This window comes from Alternaria alternata (assembly GCF_001642055.1).
Source record: "Alternaria alternata strain SRC1lrK2f unplaced genomic scaffold CC77scaffold_12, whole genome shotgun sequence".
NCBI classification, from domain to species: Eukaryota; Fungi; Ascomycota; class Dothideomycetes; order Pleosporales; family Pleosporaceae; genus Alternaria; species Alternaria alternata.
The window spans coordinates 66,679-84,737 of NW_017306201.1; the positions used below are offsets into that span (position 1 = coordinate 66,679).

Sequence of the window (18,059 nt, forward strand, 5' to 3'; positions counted from 1 at the left end):
GTGCACACCATCCTGCGAAGTGATTCTCGCGAAAGACGTTCTCCAAGTGTCACCCAGACCGTGCCCGTGCCCAGAAGCGCTCATCGTATTATTCACGTGGGACGTACAATCAATACAACACGCCATTGCAATTTCAGCATCGTGGAGAACAAATGAAATCTGTCCAACTATATTCCCAAACTACGTTGTAGACGTCGAAGATTGAGCTTCTAGACATACAAGACGTGAGGCGTGTGATTATTGCCTCTACCAGCATGCAGTGCAAGCGTAAGGCACCTATCAGAGTAGAGTAAGACAACTTCATGCACCAGAGTGAGGCCATGCCCTTTTCGGGAAAAGACTGGACAGCTCTGTTATACCAAACAACTTGCACAACGCTACACCCTTGTTTGAGGCATAATGAATATTCAAAATTTCTATGAAAACTAGACGTAGAAAAGACGTATCTTACTCCCTTCCAACTCTATCTTGCTAACGTCGTTGTGCTGTTGGGAGGCTACAGGGGACGAGGGCACAGACCATCCGTCTGAGATTTTCGGTGAATAGCACAAGGCCATTTGATAAACAACCGGGGCATTATCATCCTAGGGCTGCGGGTGGGTCTTAGTCTTGAACAGCCGTCGCTTGTGTGATTTGGAAAATGTGTATGAGTACAACATCATTTTACATTTTTCCATCGAATCATCTACTCAGCCTCTCAGGGGTTGTCATCTTCAGTAGTATAGTGGTCAGTATTTCCGCTTGTCACCATCACTGGCAACTCGCGGGAGACCGGGGTTCAATTCCCCGCTGGAGAGCATAGCATGCGTTTCTTTTTCTTTTTTGCTCTGGTGCAGTGAATCACGTGGTGGCTGGCTCGGACATAGTAGAGACAAACATCTCGCCTTTTTTTTTGTGGCCATGCCCCGCGATGCGTCATGCAACTAATCACCCCATCTCTCGTTGTTACATGCAGTACCTAAATAACGCACTGGAAATAATTCAGTTGCACTTCGACATTTTGTCTTTGCGAGCACTTTCTGGCGATCTTCATTCAAGATATCCAGACAGCTTACATACAACTCCTACCTCCAAGTGTTCATGCGTGTTCCCTTACATCCATCAACAGTCTAGAGTATCATCAGGAATCGCGGTGTGTCCTTCTTCGTTTCCGCATCCTAGGTTGACCTTGTTCATAATGGTATGTCGTCAAATTTGCAGACGGGGACGGGTTATCAGCAGGCTGTCGTATATTCGAGAAAGTGAGTAGCCCTTCCGAAGCTTGACGAAGCGTATGATCATCATCGACTGGCGCTGCGGAAAAAGAAGAGTCAAAAGCTTCTATCTTCTGTGTAGACCACCCGTCGTCAGCCGGTGTCCACTCCCTCAGAAGCGATCCAGTGCCAGCGTGCCACATGAGCTGGCGCAAGGTCGCTGACGGCGCGACTAGTAAACATTGGCATCTCCCCTTTGACCCCATGCGAATACGCGTCGCCAAGCGCTTGGTGAACCTCGTCATGCCTGGAGGTGCATCACCAGGTCCGCCGTAGTACCTTGGACTCAAAGTGCAGTCCAAAGTTACTGTTGTAAGATGTGTAATGGGATACTGCTGAAGTGCCTCCCGCCAACCGTCAAGCTCCGATTCATAATGCTCTTCAGGAACACGTCCGATTTCGTCTATAAATGACCTCTCTAGAGAGGTCTTGGCCATCCTATACGCCTGGTAGTCGCTACAGAATAGCGAAAGTCGTATCTTCTTTGGCAGTCTAGCCTGAACTAGTGCTGTGGGTGTTTCATGGGTTGTCGCGTCTGATTTCTCGCTCTTGTAATCCGCAAGCAAGCTCGATAGTGCGGCATGTGTCTGGAACGTGACGCTCCTCTCTCGAAGTATTACGGGTAGAACTTCCTCACGAATGACTTTTGAACAACCTAGCAACGGGAGTGGCACTGCTTCTGTGATTGCATGGTACACGATCGTTGAATCGGTGAGTGCATAGTACCATATGTCGTCGCGCAGTTCTCTTGCTAGAGTCGAAAAAGTGCCGAGTGGATTTTTGTTCAGCTCCATGTCGGTACTGGACGAAAGGTGTTCGTATCCAAATAGAATCGGGAGCTGAGGGGCTAGATTCCTTAAACGTCGTCCAGGTGGCACCAAATTGCTTCTTTGTTCCGAGACGCGACCACCGGCTGCTCATGCAAAATCCGACTAATAGAAACTCAACCTTGGGCTCAAGGCCGCAAGAAGCGAGATCTGAATCTGTGTTACCAATGTGCCATGTGTGGCTGAAGCGCGAAAAGCTGTTGAGGGGGACAGCCGAGCAAGCGGAACGCTGCGGGCCGCGGGCGTGGCCCAATCCAACGTTGGTCATGCACTAGCGGCTAGCGAATTGTCCTTCTTCATCACCAACGCACGGCAATTGCCCTGCCGACTCGTGCTGCACACCCTGGATACCGTCTCTTGATGTTCAATGGTAGATGGAGCTTGTCGTTCGATCGATCAGATCGCGTTTCCTACAGTAGCCTCCCGTATCAGACGCATAAGCAGGGATAAGCTGGGTATCACGAAGCCCTTGTCTCACAGATCCATCTGTTTGCCCATTTGCCGAGCGGCTTCGTCCATACACGTTGCGTGTAAAGGGCCTCGCCTGGCCGGTCAAACGCGGCCGCGTTGTCGCTGATGCGCTACGCATAGCAGCATTTTTAACGAGCTGGCGCTGCACATACCTTGTAGGCGGGTCGTTTGACGCGTAGCGATTGGCTATACAACAGCCTTCTCAAGAAGCGACTTCATCCTGATTAACAGTCTAACACCCTTCGGCAGCTAGTGGCTTACCGCATGTTTCCTAGGACTGCCGTCTGATCCACCGCTGTTCTCACTAGATGTCAGTACAAGGCTGATTGCTGCCTCAAATCTGGCATTCAGTCTACCGGTTCGTCCACTGTTATGCGTCCTAACCACTCGCACAGCGGCATGTCGTGGACTCCGGTGGACTTTACCTGTGTTCGCTACTCAGCAGTGGAGGGCACACACTATTTCCATGACTCCGCTTTTCCTACCTCGATACAATTCTTGTTGTCGGGTCGCTGGGAGCCTTGGGACGTTAGCTACGTAAAGTAGTACGCTGCGCTTCTTTTCCTAGATATCCCAGTATAAGGAACTAACGTCTCCAAGCAAGGCCCAGGATCCAGATGTCCGACGCGTCGCGGAAGAAGCAGAATTGCGACTTGTTCGGGATCCTTACTCTGGATATACTCCATGGCCATCTCCGCCTCCCTCTTCCACAGGTCCTCCCCCACTAGCCCCATTGCACGGCCACAACCCGTCTCTACCAAATGTCAACCAAACCACAGGAGCGGGCCTCATGACACCTTCCCCATCTACGGTAGTCGAGCATGCTCCTCCAGGATCGCCACGAGATCACAGTACGCCTTCATCCGCGACAACTGCAAACGTCTATGCCTCTCCATACGCATATCAACCTACCGCGCCGATTGGTTCTACTACAATGCCGCCAGAATCAGCCCCTACCGCCCAGACAGCTCTGGAAAATAATACTCACCCAGATCACACTAATGCGCATCCACCGTCTTCACAGTACATCGATCCTGCTCTCCGTGATCAATCAGCAAACCCAATACCAGCACCACAAGCGATTCTCTCGAGGACGAGAGAGACAAAGATCCTGCTCTCGATCGACGGCGACGGAATTCGAGGACTGTCTGCTCTCCTTTTAGTCGAATCGCTGGTGAATGCGATATGTATCAAAGTTGGACAGCGCCTCGACAGCCATCAGATCTTTGATTTGACGGGTGGCAGTTCTCTTGGTGGAATAATAGCCATCATGCTATGTCGGCTTCGAATGCAAGCTCACCGAGCTAGAGAAGCATATAAGCAAATTGCCAAACAAGTGTTCGAGAACAAAAGAGCTTACTTCAGATATCTCGACCCTCATGCACAGGTAAAAGATGTTGACGACAAAGCACTGGAGCAAGAGATCAAGAACGTGATTCAGAAAGAGCTAGGCACTTCAGACGAGGTACTCCTAGATGGACGGCCAGACTCCGGCGATGTGTAAGCAAAACATAGTGACGGGCTGGACAAACATTCTGACTTGGTACAGTTTCGCAATCACGACACAGATGGATATCGGTACGTACAGGTTGGGACGAAACAATGAGGTTGCTTTCACTAACCTATAGAAGGCACCAACAAAGCTGCTCTGATACGATCATATCAAACACGGCGCATAACTGGACCGGACTTGGAACCAAACATGCCCATATGGCAAGCGATGAAAGCGACTTCAGCAGCCCCACGATATGTGCAATCCGAGCCCGGCGTCCCGCAACGCTTCGTGATTGAAAAAGGCCTTGTCGACCATGGGACTACAAAGAACAACCCGATTCGCGATATTCTATACGAGTGTAGAAAGCTGTTCCGATATGCCAACGACATGATGATCATTGTCTCAGTCGGAACCGGCGCCGGTCTCGATCGGAAAAATGAAATCCCTGAGATGGCAAACAGCGTCGAGGATAGGAAGGCCGAAGCAAGAACTTGGGGCGAGAAATTTGAGGCCGAACATGCGGCACTAATGGAGCGGAACTGGATGAAGTACTTTCGGTTCGACGTGACGGGACTGGAAGATGTGCCACTGGAGGAGTGGAGTCACGAGGATCTAATCAAAGAAAAGACGTCGGCGTACCTGGCCCAGCCAGAGGTTGGACAGAGATTTTATGCGTGTGTCGACGCGATAACGGCGTTACTGCTGAGCCCGCAGGGAAGGTAGCAATGCACGACGATGAAATGTACGGTCCAGCTGTCCAACGGCAAATAAGCCGTTAGCCATAATAATAATCTCGGTTCATTCTGCCACAGTGTGCATGCTGGACTGACCACAACGCCAATGTCGTGGCTTGCCACTACCCTGTTGAGCTCCGGCGTCGTGTGCGTTTCATCAGGTCCCCGCAGTACACCGCGGACCTGGCACGGCGTGATGTCGCGTCAACCTTCAGTTCTCCTATACTACCTCTTGCAACGTGTGGCATCATATATTCGATGTCAAGCAGCGCGCCAGGCACACTGCAATACAAGCGAAGCGTGAAGGAAGATCCGGGCTCCTGGTCAGCATCGTATAGCAGTAGCATACGGAACGCCTATGACGCCATGCCTCATCCTTCCTCTTGGCCCAACATGCGCACCGACCAAACATGGGAAACGTGTCGCACATCCCGTTTCCCATCATCGGTCGATGCACCTTGTATACCCCGCGATCAGTTGATTGTTCTTGGCTGTGTAAGAAGACAAGCCCTTGGCTTTGAGTAACAAGCCTCACATTGGAGGAGAAAGCTTACCGCAGAGAGAGCCAGCCGCCTCTTGACATCAGAGGCAGGGTGGAATAGGTAGGTAACCTGATGTCGCATGGGAAAGAGCAAGAAGCGGGTGAATGTAGGCTTTGCGGGTGAGAAAGTGTTATGTATATCTCCTTTCCTCTCTTCGTATTGCGCATCTCATACCCTTCTTTTTCCTTCTTACTGCGTGCCTTCAAGCTTCAAAATGGCTACTGTAGAAGCAGGCAAGGCGACTGCCGTGCCTGACACAGAGCGTGACCCCAACTATGGTCAAGGCAAAGAGATGGATCAAGAGAAGACGGACCGAATTATCAAAGACGACAAGGTCGAGCTTCAAGACAGTGATGCTTGGGACAAGCTTGGATACTCTTTTCCAACTTGGCGCAAATGGTGAGTTGAGCTTGTGTTTCTTATCCAAGTGCCGCTTTGCCGTGACATACGAGTACTGTGGCGGGGCATCTTGGGAGCCTACCATGACCCAACGTCCATGTTTGGTCGCTTGTCTCAAGTCTCGATGGCTGGAGTCTGATGCTAATGGTAATTACATGGTAGGCAGATCCTCATCGTAGTCTTCTTCATCCAAATCAGTATCAACACGAATGCTTCCATGTACTCGCATGCCGTTAGCGCTGTATCTGAACATCATGGCGTCAGCGAGCAAGCAGCCCGCGTCCCACAGGCAGCTTTCTTGATCGCCTACGGTATTGGATGCGAACTTTGGGCTCCTTGGTCAGAAGAGTATGGCAGATGGCCCATCCAACAACTCAGCTTGTTCCTTGTCAACCTCTGGCAGATTCCATGCGCCTTGTCGAAGAACTATGCTACATATGTGGTTTGTCGAACGCTTGGAGGTCTATCGACCGCCGGTGGCTCCGTCACACTTGGCGTACTGGCCGATATGTGGGAGCCGGATGAGCAAGAGTTTGCGGTTGCATTCCTAGTTCTATCGTCCGTTGGCGGATCTGTCGTCGGTGCAATCATTGGAGCCTTCGTAGAAGAGTGAGTCCATCATTACCAACACTTATAGACAAGCACCAACTCAGCCATTCAGATATAAATCGGTCGAGTGGATATTCTGGGTTCAGCTCATCATCGGAGGCTTCGTACAGGCTGTCCACTTTCTCTGCAACCCCGAAACTCGCTCGACGATCCTGCTGGACCGTGAGGCAAAGAGGCGACGTAAGACGGGTGAAGATGCGAATATTTATGGTCCAAATGAGATCCGAGGCGGTCACAAGATGAGCTTCAAGGAGGTCGGCACTATCTTCTGGAGGTATGTAAAGGATCCAAGACACGGATGCCCTAGTGCTAACGAAAACGTAGACCGTTCTACATGTTCTTCACTGAACCAATCGTCTTATGGCTATCTCTCCTCAGCGGTTTTAGTGATGCCTTGATATTCACATTCCTGGAGTCTTTTGGGCCCGTCTACGAACAGTGGGGCTTTGGTACCGTCGGCGCTGGCCTTGCCTTCATACCCATCTTGCTCAGCTACTTCCTGGCTTACGCTTCGTACATGCCATCGATAATCAAGTTCCGAAAGAAGCGCCGGGTAAATCCAGATTCTGTTGCACCCGAAGCTCGACTTTGGTGGTTGTTGTTCCTTGCACCATTGGAAACTTTGGGCTTGTTTGGGTTCGCCTGGACGTCACTTGGACCGGATTATGGCATTCCTTGGATCGCGCCTATGATCTTCTCGGCGATGGTCGGCATGGCAAATGTAAGACTTGAAATGTACCATGGCTGTGAGTCCACTAACAGTCTTTAGTATGCAATCTATCAATCTTCAATCGACTACCAGACCGCTGCATATGGCCCATACGCTTCCTCGGCAACTGGTGGTAACGATCTTGCTCGTGACGCTCTCGCTGGTATCGCTTCACTTTACTCCACACCTTTATACAAGAACATTCCGGGGCGACCCTTGCAATATGCTTCAACGATCCTCGCCTGCCTTGCTTTCGTGGTCACAATACCAATTTATATCGTGTATTGGAAAGGTCCGGAGATTAGAGCCAAATCGAAGTTTGCGCAAAGTCTCGACCAAAGCAGGCATCAAAGAGACGAGAAGAGGAGGAAGAGTAGCCTTGCAGGCATCGAAGGACCGTTGGGTGAGAAAGAGAAAAAGGTTCATCGAGAAACTGTGTAGGAATAGGCACCTATGGGATGTTGTATGATTATGAAGCAATTGCCTGGGCTGGCACCTTTGATGTATAGCGTATGCGAGTAATGTCTTATGATAGTACATGCCACTGTTGCTGTTACGTCTTCTGAATGGGTAGCGTATAGCTCGGGCGATGAACGGTTGGTCAAAGTCCCAGACGGTCATAAGAATACGAAGTCGACAGGTGGAATGCGGCGTTCACGATGACCAGGGTTGTTTTGGTGTTTGACTATTTGATGGCTCGTAAGTTGAGTGGCTGTCGTCCGGCAGGCTCAGATTGCAGATGTGTGTCCTCGTATGCGGTGCGATGCTGTTGTTTCTCCGAGCTCAAATGACACCGTCGCGTGCCCACTCCACCCTTGGGGTTCGCAACACCATCATCGTCTGGTGCCCGTTTCCCCAGTCGTTTGCCATGGCCTTGGTATGCCGTCTGGGGGTAGCAGGGCCGATTTTGAGCAGTCGGCTGACTTACCTTTTGGGGGGTCTTGCCTGACAAGTCTAGTGTTCACCCAGCCGAGGTCACGCGCGTGGAGCCATGGTGCTTTAGTCAGGCACACCGTCCCTTCCCCAGACGGACGTGCTTAAGATGAATGACGCCGCCGGCATCTGGCTGCGCCCCGCAATGCCACGACATTCCTCCAGGACGTACACAAGAGGCGTTACCTGACATACATCGTGTTGTCTCATCCACACAGAGCCATGACGAAAGCGCGCTATGACTTCAAGACGCGCCCGGTCGCGCACCCGGACGCCATTGTCGCGGGCGACAAGTACCGCTTTACCATCCTCACCGACGGTCTGCTGCGCTTCGAGTGGGCCGAAGATGGGCGATTCGAAGACCGCGCGAGCACCTTCGCCATCAACCGCAAACTAGCCGTGCCTGACTTCTACGTCTGGGATCGTGGCCACGGCATCGAGATCGTAACCAAGCGCTTCCACGTTGTATACGACAAGAAGAAGTTCAGTGCCGACGGTTTCAAGATCCATCTCAAGGGCAACGTGACGGGCACATGGACATACGGGCAGCCACTCTCCAATCTGGGCGGCACAAACCGTACGCTCGACGGTGTAGATGGCAGGACCAACCTGGGCCCTGGTGTGCTGTCCAGAGAGGGCATGGCCCTTTTGGACGACACCAAATCCATGCTCTTCGAAGATAACGGGTGGATTGCAGGACGCACGAGTGGCGATAGGACAGACCAATACATCTTCATGTATGGCCGCGACTATCGGGAAGCCATGCGCGCCTTCTACGCTGTGTCGGGAAGCCAGCCTCTCCTGCCACGATACGCCATGGGCAACTGGTGGAGTCGATACCACGCCTACGACGAGAAGGAATATCTTGACTTGCACGATCACTTCGACAAAGACGACGTGCCCATGAACGTGGCGGTTGTGGATATGGACTGGCATCTGGTATGGGATTTGCCTGGTGGCGTCAATGGCTGGACCGGATACACATGGAACAAGAAGCTCTTCCCCGATCCCGACGCTTTCATGAAGAAGCTGCACGATCGCGGCATGAAATTGACGCTCAATCTGCATCCAGCAGACGGCTTCCGGCCGCACGAGGAACAATACCCCGAAGTTGCCAAATACCTTGGCATCGACCCACAGTCTAAGCAGACGATTCCTTTCGACTGCACAGACAAGAAGTTTATGGACGCATACTTCGACATCGTACACCACGAGCATGAAGAGCGAGGTGTAGATTTCTGGTGGGTGGACTGGCAACAAGGCAACACATCCAAGATCCCCGGAGTCGACCCTCTCTGGGTGCTCAACCACTTTCACTTCCTTGATAGTGGTCGTGGTTCTCAGCGCCCTCTGATTCTCTCCCGATTTGGCGGCCCAGGAGCCCAGCGCTACCAGATCGGCTTTTCCGGTGATGCTATCATCACCTGGGACAGTCTGCACTTTCAGCCTGAGTTTACAGCAACTGCGTCCAACATTGGGTATGGTTGGTGGAGCAACGACATTGGTGGCCATACACACGGCTACAAGAATGACGAACTCTACACACGATGGGTACAACTAGGTTGCTGGTCCCCCATTTTGCGCCTACATTCAGACAACAATCCTTTCAACACGCGCGAGCCTTGGCGTTTCAACGAAGAGGCACGCGTCATCGTAGAAGACACCCTACGTTTCCGCCACCGCCTCATCCCATACCTGTACACGATGAACGCGAGGAGTGCGTCTGATGATGAGCCACTTATTCAACCCATGTACTGGGACCACCCCGAGGCTGACGAGGCTTACAACGTGCCCAACCAGTTCCGCTTTGGCTCTGAGATGATTGTTGCCCCCATTACCCAGCCACGCGACCAGACTACGCATCTTGGTGCAGAGAAGCTCTGGCTCCCAGAAGGCCGTTACGTCGACATCTTTACTGGCATTGTATACAACCGTGCCGGCGAACTCACCGTCCACCGTCCCCTAAACTTCGTTCCCGTGCTCGCAGAAGAAGGGTCCATAATCCCCCTCGACGCAGCCTACCGACCCAAATCCGGCTCTCCCAACCCAGAAGGTCTGGAAATCCTCCTTGCTGTAGGCGCAGACGGGTCCTTCACACTTATCGAAGATGATGGCACAGGGCATCTTGTTGACGACGGCGGCTTTTCAATCATCGACGACGAAGGCCAAGAATCAGCCGATGATACTGTGCGCTTCGCACATACACCCATTACCTACAAGCAATCTACTGGCGTCATCAACATTGGCCCTACCACACCTGAAAACCACGCCATTCCCAAGAACCGGTCTTGGAAGATCCGCTTACTGGCTCATACACCCAAGAAGGGTACAGAGATACGCTGCGTCACAACCTCCCCTACTACCAAGAAGCATGCAAAGGTCCTTTCGCACAAGGTTACTCAGGAAAGTAATGGTACGCTCATCACGCTGGATGCTGTACCCACTTCGCATACTATCCATATTGAACTCATGTCTTCTTCATCTCGTTCCTCAACTTCTTCGTCAGGTCCGCAACTTGATGTTATCGATCCGAATCCCAAGCTCTGGGACATCATTGACAAGGCGTGGATTGAAATGGATAAGAAGTGGGATTATTGGAATTGCGTCAATAACGGAGAGCCGGTTTTGAACAAGGTCAGAGCGCTGCAAGGGAGAGGCATGCACAGAGGGTTGCTGGATGCGATGTTGGAGTTGTTGCTGGCGGACGGGAGGTATGCTGGAGAAGAGACGGACGAGTGGTGAAGTTGGTAGTGCGCTCTTGTAGATCTAACGTGCCCGATGTTTAAGAAGAAATGGACAAGTAATTCCTCCTTTGAAAGAAGGTTCTGTCTCAATACATATGTTTGTACATTGCTGCATCAATTCAAGCCCTCTAATGCATCCCACGTAACATCATGCAAGCCAACTGTCCTATGGCCTCATCTCCACCTTGTCCTTGTGGGATTTCATCGCCTCCTTGAACCCATCTCTCTGCAAAATCTCGGCCACCTTATCCATGACCTTGCCCTCTCTCCTCCTACTGTAGTCACCTTCCTTGAGCTCATACCCAGCCCTTGTCGCGTCCTCCAAACTCTCATACTCCCAGATATTCGCCTTCATACCCACACCGTGATACTGATGTTTCTGCAAAAACGCCAACCACGCCTTGATGACATCTGGATGTCCGTCTTGAATCTGGATAAGTCGGCGCATGGTGATACGCTCAAAGTTCTCTTGCGACTTCTTGAAAATGAAATTGGAGCGGGGCACAGTCCAGCGCTCTGTTATCCTTGGGAGGGGAACGGGACCCCGCGCGCAGAGACCCATGTAGTATGCTGCGCGAACGGCGAAGTCGGCGAAGAGGAGAAGGTTGCGGACGTTGTAGGTGCGCAGTTGGAGGTCGCAGGTTGGTACGCCGTATTCGGGGGTGCGGCGTAAGGGGCGGAGATGTACAGCACGGACGTTTATGGGTGTTCGGAGGGCTTCGAGGGCTTCTGCGGTCTTGGGATCGAGGGGTGGTTCGTCGGTGGGAAGGGTGATGTTGTTTTCCCTGGAGCCATTGTTAACGAACTGCGGGGTTGGAACTGGAGTTTGAGAAGGAAGACTGACTTTGCCAGCTTGATAGGTTCTAAACCAGCGCGTTTGTACATCTTTAGCAGACCCAAGTGATCAGGTGTGTTTTGTAGTTCTTTCCACCGCCGTTGTGCGTCTTCGCGCGTCTTGGGCTCCCACTCTTCTTGGTCTTGATTGACTTTTTGCTGGCTTGCGTACAGGCTGTCGAATCGTTAGCAGCCTCTTACTTTGCTACTCCAGTGGGTTCGGCATGTCATACGTCTTGAATTCTTGCGGATTGATCCCAGCATCCTCTAACCGCTGATCAAGTGGCATAGCACTGTTCTCCAGATCCATCTTCAATTGATCCATAAGCTTGACATCCTTGTCTTCTCGTGAATCCCTCTCGTTGTCTTCTTCTGCTCTTCCGCTCTTCGCTCGCGAGAAAGTCTGTGTGCATGGTCGGGGGGCGTGGGCAATCTGTGCAGCGCATTAGCAACCAAGAATTCCTCCTGTAGCAGCGTAATTGCAATAAAAGTACCTTCGCCCTCTTCGCCGGCCCCAGGAAGGAGCGCATACATCGTGGCGCGGCCATTCTTGATATCGTCGCACTCACTACGTCCAACATCGAACTTCTTCCAGAGGGCCGATGGCGCTAGTCACGATTCCGCTTACTGTCTTGGCAACATCGGAATTGGCCGCCGCCTTCCCTCTGTACCCTAGTCGTACCGTCCGAAAATGTCACATGTACGAGGCAGACTATTTCTTTAGATACCGGATTGTACTTCTAACCTCCTTTACTTTTACTCTGTTTCAGCAAACACCACAGCGTTCAAGATGGAGACCATTTCAGACATGGCAGCTGCACCCAACGCCTATGCCCGCGCTACGGAAACGGCCAAATACGTACGCTCACAATTGCCAGAAGCACTGCAATACCCCAAGGTAGCCATCGTGTGTGGCTCTGGATTAGGAGGACTTGCCGAGACGATTGAATCAGAGCCAAAGGTCGAATTGGCTTATGGAACGATTCCCAACTTTCCAAAGAGTACTGGTGAGTACTGGACACTGAAACATGCTATCGCCGAGGACGTGATTCTTCGCATAGCACAAGCTGCGGGGTACTGATATCTTTGTTTAGTCGTAGGACATGCTGGAAAGTTTGTGTTTGGGCACATTGGACCCCAGAAGACGCCTGTCGCGCTTCTTGTTGGACGAGCACAGTGAGTCACCAAAACATCGAGAGACTTTGTTTCGAAACAATGATATTGATGTTCAGTTTCTATGAGGGACATTCGATGGACCTGGTTACATTCGCCACGCGAGTGTGCAAACTGCTCGGTGTCGAAACCATGATCGGTATGATGAGCTGCCAATCAATGAACGTAATCGACTAGCTAACCAAAAGTGAAGTCACAAACGCAGCTGGTGGTCTTAACCAGACTTACCGCGTAGGAGACATTGTTTGCTTGAACGACGTACGTACCATTCTAACGACGTTGAGCCTACTCTGACTGTGCTTAGCATCTCAACATGGCTGGACTTGTCGGCATTCATCCTCTGCGTGGCCCTAACATCGAGGAGTTTGGCGTTCGTTTCCCACCTCTATCAGATGCCTATGACCTCGACCTGAGGGTGCGGACGCACAAGGCCTGGGCAAAACTAGGGCTGGATAAGCAGCAACGAAAGCTACATGAGGGCGTTTACGCATTTGTAGCAGGACCAACGTATGTCATTCATGTCCTTCTCCTCCCCTCTACTTCGCTATGGGTACCAGACAGCTGCTGACTGTCATCAAGTTATGAGACTCGGGCAGAATGCCGAATGCTCAGTACGCTGGGGGCTGACGTTGTGGGTATGTCAACTGTACCCGAGATCATCGTCGCCAGACACGCTGGAATGCGCATTCTGGCATTCAGTCTAGTAACAAACGTTGCTGTTCTCGAGGCAGGCGCCCGCGGAAATGATGCAGCAATTCAGTCGATGAACAGGGCGGAACTGACCGAGCATCTAAGTCAAGGCAAGGCAAACCACGAGGAGGTGCTGGAAGCCGGACGAGAGGCAGCCAAGGACATGCAGGCTTTGGTCAAGGAGATATTGTCCGATCTCCACAGTCAGTAGCAAGGGTAGCAGTCGCGGGAGGCTATAGCACCAGACGTCAGCGTGCCTTTCCCTGCGATCAACGCGGGTAGGCATAGCACCAAGAAGGTGACCCGATATCCAGAATAGAATATAGCATCCATCCAGTTGGCCAGAGCACGAACCAATCTGGCATCTATTGAGCCAGAATGTGGCCAGGCAGATCTCAAGGCTTGACGACCTTGCCTTTGTTTCGCTTTGCCTTCAACGCCTTGTAGTGGGCCTTCTTGCCACTCGCTTTGGCTGTCTGGATATCCTCGTACTTCCGCTTGAAACGGCCAGTGTCCTGTTCCTGGGCGATAACCTCCTCCAACATGGTCTGCTTGCGGTCCTTGTTCTTCAAGCGGCTGCTGTAGAACTCAGTGGCGCCTTCGATTATGGTACCGACTTGGGAGAATGCGGGAACGTCGCCCTTCTTGTTGTCCTTCTTGTAGTGGCGCTTCGGGTCAAGGACGTTCCTCATCTTGAGAAGCTGTAGGTCTCGGCGCAGTTCTGGGGTGAGGTCGGTCTTGGGCATATTGAACCATTGTGATCCAGCGGTGGCCTTCTTCTCCTGGGCAAAGTTGTTAGCACGGTTGCTGACAAGATGCCAAATAAAACTTGAATGAAGTAATGCCTCAGTGTAACTATGAACTAATGGAGCCTCAGTGGTGCAGGAAGGCAACCAAGACGGCGCCCGAGTCTGCTCAGCTAAAAAATTTGGGATAGATATCATCACAGGCATGCGTATGCATGAAGTGTGGCTTGAACGTACCTCTTGCTTCTGCTTCTTGATCTGGAGCGGATCCTCAATCTTCTTGATGCCGTTAGCCAAAGCCTGCTGCTTCTTGTCGACGAGCTTGGAATGATCTAGGCGCGTGATGTTGCCGTCAGTCTTTTCGTAAGTATCGGCAATATGACCGGGCTGCAGCTTCGGCAGCCTGAACGGAGCATCCGACTTGCTCACGGGCGGCGCTGTGGCTGCCTTTGCGCGCATACGGACAGCAGCTTCATTAAGCAACTCCCGTATTTGCTCATCCGAGAGATCCTCATCGGTATCCTCGGCGAGGAGCGGCTGGTGCGTTGGCAACTCCATGTTGGCGTTGACAGGGAAAAGCAGTGGGAAAATTCGAGGTCGAACTTTTTGTCCCAAGAAGCTCGGACGCACGCTAACCGTTTTGATTCCGTTGCGCTCAGAACCAGATGCCGTTCGCGCAGACTCTCGCACGGTCATGCGCACTCGATGGCATTGGGGTTGCAACATGTCCACCTCTGCTGGTATGCTAGTGCCAACTTGCTCCGATGGTTCGCATCCGCCACGTCAAGCCCACTCGATGAATCTCTCCAAGTCAGCTTCATTTCTGTGCCGTCAGCGTTTGACATATTGGCTTATGACGCGCGCTCGCATACTCTGACGCGGTCGAGAGAATCGAACGACGAACAACTCATCGCTGGCATGGCCTGGTGTCTACAAGGCCAATCAAAAAGCGCCGTCCTGGCCAATCGCGTGCTCATGCCGCATGCTCGTCCAGCTGGGGCGGGACCAAGTTCGTCGCTCTAGCGTGGTGCCTCATGTGAAGTGTGCTGCCCTGGTAGCCTGTGCCGCCTAGGCATGGGTTACGATGCGCTCGAGTCTTGCGCCGCATGGAGATTGAATTGTGACGGGGGCGGCAGGAACATTGCGTCGCTACTGTGCTGTCACCTTGTCGGGCCTTGTAAAGAGATGTGGTGCGACGTGCATATTGCGCATATAAGCATGGCTGGAATGGCGATCGCAGCATCTTCTTCTCTGGAAGAGGCTCTAGCATGAGAGATGCTACGTCAGAACATCGAGCTAAGCTTGCATCTGCCATATACTGCAGCTCCCCTTCGCCAGCATTTCTACTTAATTCTCCGCGTACCTGAGTAACGTTGGGGTCCCTGCTTAGCTGTGGTTCGTTGACTCGTTAGAAACCCACCAACCAAGCATCAACTCCGCGAATATATCCTCGTGCTGGAATTTGATTCGCCGGACCGGAGCATAGGTCAGTCGCGCCCTTGGTTCAACCTCATGAGAGTTGGTGCAATGGGATATAGAGTAATGCTCATCCAACATGGCAGGCCGCACGCAGCAACGCCCTCGCGCCCCAAAAGACAGGTACTTGCGCCTTCCCCGCCCACCTCGCCCCGGCCACTCAGACCGCACCTTTGACGGAATCACGACCTCGCCTTCCTCTCACAACACGCCCACCGCGAGACATTGAGCAGCCATTGGGTGTCGCGCGTCTCTTTCTGCACCATCCCGCGACTGAGGAACAGTTATCGTCCTCCACACGCGCCTCGGACTCACCCAAGACCCTGTCCACCGCGTGACACTTGCGCAACCCAGCCCAAGCCATGGACCAAGTGAACCTCCAGGGCCACGGCCAGCAGAAGATGCGCCAGCAGCCTCAGCAAGCTGCGCCTCGCAAATATGATGGCCAGCAGGGCAACCCGCTCTACGATCCCCAGCAGGGCGGCCACTATGGTAAGTCTGCCCTTCCAGCTGCATGGCACGCGACGCGGCTCAGCCTGTCGCGTCCACCATGATGTCTTGTGCTAACTCTATCTTGCAGGCGCGTCTGCAGCCGTATGTTCTCTCTGCGCATCCGCGCCTACTGCAAACTTGAAGCCGCTGATATTTGGTCCAGATTGCCGCGCAAAACCACGCTCCGGATCCGCAGCTGTTCACCGGTTCCTGGCAGAACGTATGCGCTTACTTCCGTCGTAGCCACCATCACACAAGCTGACAACCATAGGTCAACCAAGGACTCACTGGCAACTACCGCGACATTCTCAACACATACTGGCAGCAACAGGTCACCAAGCTCGAGACGGACGAACATGACTACAAGCTCCACCAGCTTCCGCTTGCTCGGATCAAGAAGGTCATGAAGGCTGACCCAGAAGTAAAGATGATCTCAGCTGAAGCTCCCATCCTTTTTGCCAAAGGCTGTGACATCTTCATCACCGAGCTCACAATGCGCGCCTGGATTCATGCAGAGGAGAACAAGCGCCGCACCCTTCAGCGCTCCGACATCGCCTCGGCCCTGTCAAAGTCAGACATGTTCGACTTTCTCATAGACATCGTCCCCCGCGAAGAGGCTCATCCCCACAAGAGGAGTGCGGGTCAAAACGCAGCTGTCCAATCGTCGGCAGCAGTCGTACCTCCCGGCGGCATGCCTCAGCCGGTGCACGCGCAGCATTCCATGGCCCCGCCAGACTATGGTATGCCTCAGCATCTAGCACAGCAGGAAGACTACCAGCAACCTCCCATGTACCCAGGCCCGGTGCAAGGCGACCCCAGAGCTTATGCGCAACAGCCCATGTTCGATCCCAACGTCTACACTGGCTACCCAATGGGTCAGCAACCGCAGATGTACTCCGTTGGCCAACGTGGGCCTGACCCGAATGCAGGCGACCCACAGGGCTATGGTCGCTATGGAGAGGCTGACCCTGACGACGACGCACAGGGCGAGCGGGTTGATGCTGACAGTTAGAAGCTAGGAGCTCACCCAGCACTTGTTGAACTGGTCCTCAAAGGTCTAAGGGCGGCGTGTCCCATGTTCTAATGGGCAACGAATTCGTGGATGGGACGAGGCCGGCATGCAGATACAGATACAACTACCTTTTCAGAGGCTCTTGTTGGATGCCCTGGCCCTATGACAGAATTTGATACGGCGTTTAGGTGTAGTGTTTTGGAACGGCCGCGGATCGGCTACTTTGCGGCAGCCTCACGAGCAGATATCCATGATAGAATAACAGCTAGCTTCCATGATTGTCATGTCCATTCATCATCAGCACAGTGAAGCATGCGTTCGCGGCCTCGGCGCGCGGAAGTGGAAACGTCATTAGCAGCATCCCGATCCGCCCCGGTAACTAAACTGGCTGAACATGACCTCGGTCAGCCAGGGTCCAAGATCCACATCACATCACGTCCTGAAGATCTATGCACAAAAAAGATGGTACCGAGACGACTTACGGTCTAACGAGCCGCGCAAGTGGATTGCGGTCGCTAATCAAGCAACCCGAAGACGATTTGTTATTTGATGCGAGGTTTCTCACACATTCACAAGCGGCCGAACTACTACTTACCGCACGCGGGCTAACAGACCATCTTCTCCAACCTATGGGTCTGTACCTGCATCTGTTAACTAGCAGACATCCGACCTCTTCCGATCGCTCGAGGCACCGAGGCTCATGGTTGCGTGCTTGGCTGTCACGGGCAAAGTATGAAGATGCGCTCCAGATTTGGATCTATCAATTCATGAACCTCTGTATGTGAGGCTGAATCTTCTCTACCAAGATCTCAACAAGCACCCACGAAACTAGAAGCGTCACAAAGCTAGCCAGACTGCACCGGAGAGCGCATTAGACTGCCATTAGCTTGAAGCGCATCCCAGACATACTCCCGCCGGTA

The 18,059-nt window shown here is 52.6% G+C and overlaps 8 protein-coding genes and 1 non-coding gene across 9 annotated transcripts; 6 read left to right on the top strand and 3 right to left on the bottom strand.

Annotated features, from left to right (window-relative positions):
• The first annotated feature begins 710 nt into the window (after positions 1-710).
• CC77DRAFT_t50 lies at positions 711-797 on the top strand. Its single transcript has one exon. It is a non-coding gene; the product is annotated as a tRNA-Asp (tRNA).
• A 323-nt stretch (positions 798-1,120) lies between these two features.
• Positions 1,121-2,047, bottom strand: CC77DRAFT_1061953 (hypothetical protein; the record flags this gene model as incomplete). Its single annotated transcript, XM_018528480.1, has 1 exon — positions 1,121-2,047. The coding sequence occupies one exon, from the start codon at positions 2,045-2,047 to the stop codon at positions 1,121-1,123; it is 927 nt and encodes a 308-aa protein (XP_018385025.1).
• A 601-nt stretch (positions 2,048-2,648) lies between these two features.
• CC77DRAFT_131491 (FabD/lysophospholipase-like protein) lies at positions 2,649-5,085 on the top strand. Its single transcript, XM_018530182.1, has 4 exons — positions 2,649-3,093; positions 3,152-4,051; positions 4,101-4,129; positions 4,183-5,085. The coding sequence occupies exons 1-4, from the start codon at positions 2,924-2,926 to the stop codon at positions 4,767-4,769; spliced, it is 1,686 nt and encodes a 561-aa protein (XP_018385026.1). The 5' UTR covers positions 2,649-2,923; the 3' UTR covers positions 4,770-5,085.
• Positions 5,086-5,614: 529 nt separating this feature from the next.
• Positions 5,615-7,480, top strand: CC77DRAFT_937546 (MFS general substrate transporter; the record flags this gene model as incomplete). Its single annotated transcript, XM_018534558.1, has 5 exons — positions 5,615-5,721; positions 5,884-6,330; positions 6,383-6,604; positions 6,655-7,051; positions 7,100-7,480. The coding sequence occupies 5 exons, from the start codon at positions 5,615-5,617 to the stop codon at positions 7,478-7,480; spliced, it is 1,554 nt and encodes a 517-aa protein (XP_018385027.1).
• Positions 7,481-7,858: 378 nt separating this feature from the next.
• CC77DRAFT_1020999 (hypothetical protein) lies at positions 7,859-10,838 on the top strand. The gene has a single exon (XM_018525178.1). The coding sequence runs from the start codon at positions 8,195-8,197 to the stop codon at positions 10,712-10,714; it is 2,520 nt and encodes an 839-aa protein (XP_018385028.1). The 5' UTR covers positions 7,859-8,194; the 3' UTR covers positions 10,715-10,838.
• A 44-nt stretch (positions 10,839-10,882) lies between these two features.
• On the bottom strand, positions 10,883-12,098 carry CC77DRAFT_937404 (hypothetical protein; the record flags this gene model as incomplete). Its single annotated transcript, XM_018534547.1, has 4 exons — positions 10,883-11,501; positions 11,561-11,725; positions 11,784-11,983; positions 12,045-12,098. The coding sequence occupies 4 exons, from the start codon at positions 12,096-12,098 to the stop codon at positions 10,883-10,885; spliced, it is 1,038 nt and encodes a 345-aa protein (XP_018385029.1).
• A 133-nt stretch (positions 12,099-12,231) lies between these two features.
• CC77DRAFT_1021001 (inosine guanosine and) lies at positions 12,232-13,847 on the top strand. The gene is made up of 6 exons (XM_018525179.1): positions 12,232-12,557; positions 12,645-12,726; positions 12,783-12,862; positions 12,917-12,981; positions 13,028-13,230; positions 13,303-13,847. Exons 1-6 carry the CDS (start codon positions 12,359-12,361, stop codon positions 13,622-13,624), a joined length of 951 nt encoding a protein of 316 aa, XP_018385030.1. The 5' UTR covers positions 12,232-12,358; the 3' UTR covers positions 13,625-13,847.
• CC77DRAFT_1061959 (Fcf2-domain-containing protein) lies at positions 13,809-14,717 on the bottom strand (the record flags this gene model as incomplete). Its single annotated transcript, XM_018528481.1, has 2 exons — positions 13,809-14,195; positions 14,397-14,717. 2 exons carry the CDS (start codon positions 14,715-14,717, stop codon positions 13,809-13,811), a joined length of 708 nt encoding a protein of 235 aa, XP_018385031.1.
• A 1,035-nt stretch (positions 14,718-15,752) lies between these two features.
• On the top strand, positions 15,753-17,364 carry CC77DRAFT_130459 (histone-fold-containing protein). The gene is made up of 4 exons (XM_018530181.1): positions 15,753-16,127; positions 16,216-16,229; positions 16,291-16,347; positions 16,399-17,364. The coding sequence occupies exons 1-4, from the start codon at positions 15,998-16,000 to the stop codon at positions 17,137-17,139; spliced, it is 942 nt and encodes a 313-aa protein (XP_018385032.1). The 5' UTR covers positions 15,753-15,997; the 3' UTR covers positions 17,140-17,364.
• The last annotated feature ends 695 nt before the right edge of the window (positions 17,365-18,059 follow it).

Excerpts from the sequence above, each read along its gene's own strand:
- CC77DRAFT_131491 (XM_018530182.1), top strand. The coding sequence starts at position 2,924 with ATGCGTCCTAACCACTCGCACAGCGGCATGTCGTGGACTCCGGTGGAC. Across the intron at positions 3,094-3,151 it reads TGGGACGTTAGCTACGTAAA|CAAGGCCCAGGATCCAGATG; the intron begins GTAGTACGCTGC and ends AACGTCTCCAAG. Across the intron at positions 4,052-4,100 it reads CGGCCAGACTCCGGCGATGT|TTTCGCAATCACGACACAGA; the intron begins GTAAGCAAAACA and ends GACTTGGTACAG.
- CC77DRAFT_1020999 (XM_018525178.1), top strand. The coding sequence starts at position 8,195 with ATGACGAAAGCGCGCTATGACTTCAAGACGCGCCCGGTCGCGCACCCG.
- CC77DRAFT_1021001 (XM_018525179.1), top strand. The coding sequence starts at position 12,359 with ATGGCAGCTGCACCCAACGCCTATGCCCGCGCTACGGAAACGGCCAAA. Across the intron at positions 12,982-13,027 it reads ACATTGTTTGCTTGAACGAC|CATCTCAACATGGCTGGACT; the intron begins GTACGTACCATT and ends GACTGTGCTTAG. Across the intron at positions 13,231-13,302 it reads GCATTTGTAGCAGGACCAAC|TTATGAGACTCGGGCAGAAT; the intron begins GTATGTCATTCA and ends ACTGTCATCAAG.
- CC77DRAFT_130459 (XM_018530181.1), top strand. The coding sequence starts at position 15,998 with ATGGACCAAGTGAACCTCCAGGGCCACGGCCAGCAGAAGATGCGCCAG. Across the intron at positions 16,348-16,398 it reads TCACCGGTTCCTGGCAGAAC|GTCAACCAAGGACTCACTGG; the intron begins GTATGCGCTTAC and ends TGACAACCATAG.